At 44.6% G+C, this 6,000-nt stretch overlaps 1 protein-coding gene across 1 annotated transcript in view; it reads left to right on the top strand.

Annotated features, from left to right (window-relative positions):
- Window positions 1-1,128: 1,128 nt before the first annotated feature.
- PTH2R (parathyroid hormone 2 receptor) overlaps window positions 1,129-6,000 on the top strand; it is a 76,263-nt gene continuing 71,391 nt past the window's right edge. Inside the window, exon 1 of the mRNA XM_032413409.1 lies at window positions 1,129-1,211. Coding sequence (XP_032269300.1) covers window positions 1,137-1,211 — 75 coding nt within the window. The 5' untranslated portion in view covers window positions 1,129-1,136. The remainder of the gene's footprint in view (window positions 1,212-6,000) is intronic.

The raw sequence follows: 6,000 nt of genomic DNA, 5'->3' as shown, positions 1-6,000 counted from the left end.
AAGATATCTAAACACACACACACACACACACACACACACACCCCTAATGAAGATATCTAAACACACACACACACACACACACACACACACACACACCCCTAATGAAGATATCTAAACACACACACACACACACACACACACACACACACACCCCTAATGAAGATATCTAAACACACACACACCTATAAACAAATATTAGTTGTCTTTCAATGAAACCTGGATCCCAAACTCACAAAATGATTCAAAGAAATTTTGATCCAGAAATTTCTGCTGGGATAGAATCTCCCTCCCTCCTTCCTTCTCTGTCAATCTCTCTCTCTCTTTCACACACACACACCCCTATAAATGATTATTAGTTGTCTTTCAATGAAACCTGGATCCCAAACTCACAAAATGATACAAAAAAATTTTGACCTAGAGATTTCTGCTGGAGTAGAATCTCCCTCCCTTCTTCCTTCTCTCTCAATCTCTCTCTCTTTCACACACACACACACACACACACGCACGCACGCTATTAATAGTGGTTAGGAGAAAGGGAATCGGAGAACTTGAGAGGGTTGCGGAGACTGCTCACACACACAGCCGCAGGTGCAGCACCCGCCAGGCCTCCGAAGCCTTCAGCCCCGCTATCCAGGGCCTCCGGTGACTGGTGGTCAGCGCGCGGCTGGACAGCAGGGAACTTCCAGACCACTCCCTGAGGACCCAGGGGCCCCTAGGGACAGGGGGTCGGAACCCGGTACAGAGCGGACGGAAGTAGAGACGGCGCGAGCTGGGGGTGGCGACAGCAGCGCTCGGGATCCGTTGCCTTCGGGTCCCCTGGGCTGCAGGACGCGGTGACTCTGAGCGGGAGCGCGAGCGCTTCCCCGCCCCTCCTGCAACCACGCGCGGCGCGCCGGGATCCGCGGGGTCCGCCCGCCCCCTCCTCCCACGCGGGCCTTGCGGGGCCGCTCTCCCCTGCAGACCCGACCAAGGCGCGGGCCTCGGCGCGCGGGACCGAGATCCGACACGCGCTTGAGCCGCCCCAGCTGCGCCGCGCTCCCGGCCACAAGTTTGCCCCGCACCCGCCAAGTTGCGAGTTGGGAGCCTCTCCGGGCTCCGGGAGAGCGTCCCTGCTTCTCGCTCGGGCTGGTCCCGGCATGGCCGGCCCGGGAGCATCGCCCTACGTCTGGGGGTGGCTGCTGTTCGGCGCTTGCCTTCTCGCCGGAGCCCAGGTAAGAGCAGGTGCCCCGCGACACCTGCTTCCCGGAGCCTCCGGACTCGGCGTTAGGGAGACGGAGCCCGAGGCGCACGGGCTCACGCTAACACATCCAGACACACACACACACACACACACACACAGACACACAGACACGCATCTCTCAGGGTTTGACAGGCATTTAGTGGAGCTGCAAAGATATATTTTAGGTTGAGTGTCCTGGGGTGGGTACCATTCAGACCAGCGTTTTGGCATCTGCAAAGTAAGGGGATATTTAATTTACAACCGGTTCTGGATCAGGAGGGCCAGACTGGGAGGTGAACGAACTTTTCTTGACTTTAGACTCCTTAGTTCCCGTTTAATTAATCCAAATTATTTTTGTTGGCTGGCAATTTACTGTCACTTTTGAGAACTTAAACTTCTAGGATCGATAGTAACTACTGACTGAAAGGATAACTGGCTCTCCCTGATAGAGAGTCACATATCATTAAAGCGAAGAGACTTGATAGGACAAAAATACAGTGTTAAGTAAAGCTCAGTTTGTTAATGTTAAGAGTAAGTGTTAGTTGTCATGTCATGCTGCTAATACTTAGAGATTTTCTGGGTGATCTTTTAGAATAGGACCTTTCTAATGTGCAAGTCACAATTCAACCTCATATTTTTTTGAGCCAAATAAAATGTGGGGTTTACACTCAGCTTTTCGGATGAGCTGTATGGAAATGCGTGTAGTGATGGGTGTAATGCAGTGTAAGAGCCCTGTGAATTTAAACTGTATCAACGTTATTTCTCTCTTCTGTTCAGCAGGGGGCGCCCCTTGACCGTCAAATGGAGCCCCAAGTTTTTTTCGTTTTAAAATTCTTTAACCATGAGAAAATTAAGGCATCGATTTATGTACTAATAGTATCTAAACTTAATACTATATTCTTGGCTCTCAGATGATCAATTTAAATGTCAATTATCCTAAAAGCGCAATTAAAAAATTTTATTATTATTATTATTATTATTATTATTATTATTTACCACATGGCCACATATGTTAACGGAAAAAGTGCCTTGCCCTGCTCAATACTGGGCTTTACCTAGCATGACTGGGATGTTTAACGCAAACTTGTTATGTTAAAAAATCAAACAGTATGTGTATTATACATTGACTAATAATAGCAATGGATACTTGAAAGTAGGGTATGCTCAAACCTGAAAAATTTCACCAAGGTAACAGAAGGAATATGAGCAAATGGAAAAAAAAAAGAAATCCTGAGGATTTGGTGACAGTTATGGAACTCTGGTGATCTCTAATGTACGTCCTGCATTTCTGTCTCATTAAGGTATTTGAATAATATGCTTAAAAACATTGCTTCCTTGTATAAGGGGCAAATGAATTGTAATCATTTATTTTATTCCGTGTTCCAGATTACTTTTTTTAAGGGAATGGGGAGATATTGATTAGCACAACAACAAAATATCACTATGAGATTGTGGGTAGAATATTTCTTTTACTTTTAGTTTTCAATAAAACACTCAGGACATTGGACACTTTTCTATAATTTTAAACCAAGTTCTCTCAACCTTGGCACTCTTGACATTTTGGGCCATATAGTTCTTTGTTGTGGGGACTGTCTTGGACCTTGTAAGATATTTAGCAGCATTCCTATCCTCTCCACTAGATGCCAGTAGCATGTCCCGTCGTCCCATCCCCTCTTCCCCCGCCCCTGCCCCGTTGTGACAACCAAAAAATGTCTCTAGATGTTGCCGAATGTCTCTTGGGAGGCAAAATCAGCCCTGGTTGAGATACATTGCTTTAAATTGACTTCCATTTATGTTTATAAATTAAGAATGTATGAAATGATAGTTTGTGGTAACACATTACATTTTTGGCCCTTTAAGCAAAATCTGAAGGTTAAAATAAAATGATTTACATTGACATGTTGACACCTTCTCTGATCTTCAGTCTGTTCATCTTCATTCCCAGCTAATATGTATATTAAATTTAGAAAATATATTGATAGAACAACAAACGGAATGTATCAAAGCAGAACAGCTTGTGTAGAACAAATGTTTCATATTTAATAAACATTGGATCACATCACAAAATAGATAATATAGACTAGTACCTGTCAATTGTTTTCAAAGATCCCTGTCGTTTTTGGTTGATGAAGATGTGCAGTTCAAAACTCATGTGTTCACGTATCAAGTGTCATTACAGTGCCCAGTAATACATTTCTTAAAGTCAGATTATCCCATGGGAATGGGGAGCACTGTATAAATATGTGTAGTATTTTGTTTGCTGTGTCAGTGGGTCCTTCTGGACACAGACTCTGAGATGGAATCAGCTGTACCGTAGGTTTACTGGGGAGGAATACCTGTGAAAGAGAAAAGAGTGAGAAAGTAGATTTGGACAGGGAGAACCTCAGACCAGGATGCATATCTGGCAAAGTCTTGGCCAACCTCATGGAGAGCTCGGGAGTAAAGGTTGCCCATCAGAGGAGTCCCATGTGGCGACAAAATGGCCAGGTCCTGGTACTCCGACTGTGGTTTGCTCATTAGTTCAGCACTGTTTATATCATGTGCACTTGGCTCCAAAGCTGAGACAGATGGTTGAAAGTACTGCAGCTGGAGGCTGTCAGGCCACCACACTCCTTACAGACAAATAGTTGGTTCTTTCTGGAAGGACTGTGCCAGTGGTGCATCTCTGTGTCTGCCTTCCTTACAAGATTATCAAGGGACAACACTGGTTTTGCTGGGCTCGAGAATGGGCTGACCCCATGTGATTCAGTCACCTTCTGCAGGCTCCGTGGCTGCAGATCAGTGTGACGCTCACAGTGTACGTGCCTGCAAGTGGGTACAAACCCATCACCATGACTAGAGAAAATTCCCAGAAGACCATGACATATTGAGGGGAAGTATGTAAGTTCCATACAGTACTAGGTGTGAACAGATGCGCATGGGCAGGTTTTGTTTTTCAGTCATCATTCATTTTTTTGCCCGAGTGGAATATCAACACTGTCATGGACATTCTGATGTGGGGAAAGGAGCAGTAACCTGGGAACCCAAAAGCCACATTAAATTTCCTCCTCTGGAAACATGCAACCTCCTTGGGCATGAAACTTGATGTCTCTACTCTTACTCTGTTCAGTGAGAAGGCTTAGCTCTGCTGACCTTCCAGTGTGCAGATTCAGAGACCATTGGGGAATCAGAAATCTCATACTTGGGGGGAGGGGGTGATAATCAGTGATAATATTTATTTACCTACCAAGTACAAAATACTGTGCTAAGCACTTTAATCTATTATTATCTCATTTGATTCTCATAGTAACTTTATGAGATAGGCACCGTAATTTTTCATTTCATAAGTGAGAAAATGGGGCTAAGACGTGTTAGGTAATATTCTCAGGTCACACAGCTAACAAGTAGAGTAGTCATGATTCACACCCTGGCTTCCACCCTGGAACCCACCCCTCAGATTGGTGTCCTCACTGTGGATATCATTTAGGCACGGCTTAGCTAAATTGTGTCTATATAGCCCTCTGTCCCAACAATATCCACCCCTGTGTATATATCCCGAGGAATTTCTTAGACAAGTTCATAATGGTTATTGCAATAATTCTGTGGTGTTGGGGTCAACTTGGGTGTTCATAATGGGGTACACTAGGCAAAATAAAAAGCAGTAGATTCAGGGGCACCTGGGTGGCTCAGTCATTGGGCGTCTGCCTTCGGCTCAGGTCATGATCCCAGTGTACTGGGATCGAGCCCTGCATCGGGCTCCCTGCTCAGCAGGGAGTCTGCTTCTCCCTCCCCCACTCCCCCTGCTTATGTTCCCTCTCTTGCTTTCTCTCTCAATGTCAAATAAATAAATAAAATCTTTAAAAAAAAAGCAGTAGATTCAATGTACACAAAACAGCATGTATGAGAGCTTTCAAACAGGATAAGCTATAGCATATAAACAATGAGATATATTACATAGTACCATTTACATACATTTCAATACATGTACATAAAGCAGCAATACATACTGTGTAAGCATCCAGATAAGAGATATATGTGTATATAAATTTCACATAGTGGTTGCATATGGGGAGGTAGAGAAGTAGAAGTGGGGTCTAGAGAGAAAAGGGGAGATAGATAGATAAATAAATAAATAAATAAGCCTACAGCCATATCTCAATCTCTGTGTCAATTGGAGATTGTGGTGATAGCAGGTGGAACTAGCAACAAGCCATCATTGGTAGATTTAAGAATGAGGACATAATTAGGATGTAGGCAGCTTCTCCAAGATGGTAAGCTAAGGGACTATTCTTAGCGAAATCAAACTGAAACTTGACTGCTGATCATGTCTGCATCATGCCTATTTCCATAAGCACTACTGTAGTTAAAGAGCCAGTGGTTGGTTTGTTCTGCTTTCCTACTGACAGCCAGGACAGTTTTCATTCGTCTTCCAGGCATGGGGAAGCCTTGTGTCCCGGAGGCGGTGGACTTCTCTGTGGCTGCACTAATTTCAGGTAGAATCCTCAGCCTCGGCAGCCTAGAAGCTGCAAGATAGAAGGGAGCTAGGTGTGGCCTTTTCCTGGCCATGCACAGAGAGGTTTCACTTCCTTGGAACTTCCTCAATTCTTCATGAATAAAAATAGAACATTTTCAACTAACATTCACACATTCCATTTGTTTTCCTGTTTTTTTTTTTTAATTTTTTATTTATTTGACAGACGGAGAGAGACAGTGAGAGAGGGAACACAAACAGGCAGAGTGGGAGAGGGAGAAGCAGGCTTCCCGCCAAGCAGGGAGCCCGATGTGGGGCTCGATCCCAGGAC

Source organism: Phoca vitulina, unplaced genomic scaffold (genome assembly GCF_004348235.1).
Source record: "Phoca vitulina isolate PV1807 unplaced genomic scaffold, GSC_HSeal_1.0 scaffold1, whole genome shotgun sequence".
NCBI lineage: Eukaryota > Metazoa > Chordata > Mammalia > Carnivora > Phocidae > Phoca > Phoca vitulina.
The sequence above is the reverse complement of the archived record's forward strand: the minus strand, read 5'-3'. Positions and strand labels throughout refer to the sequence as shown.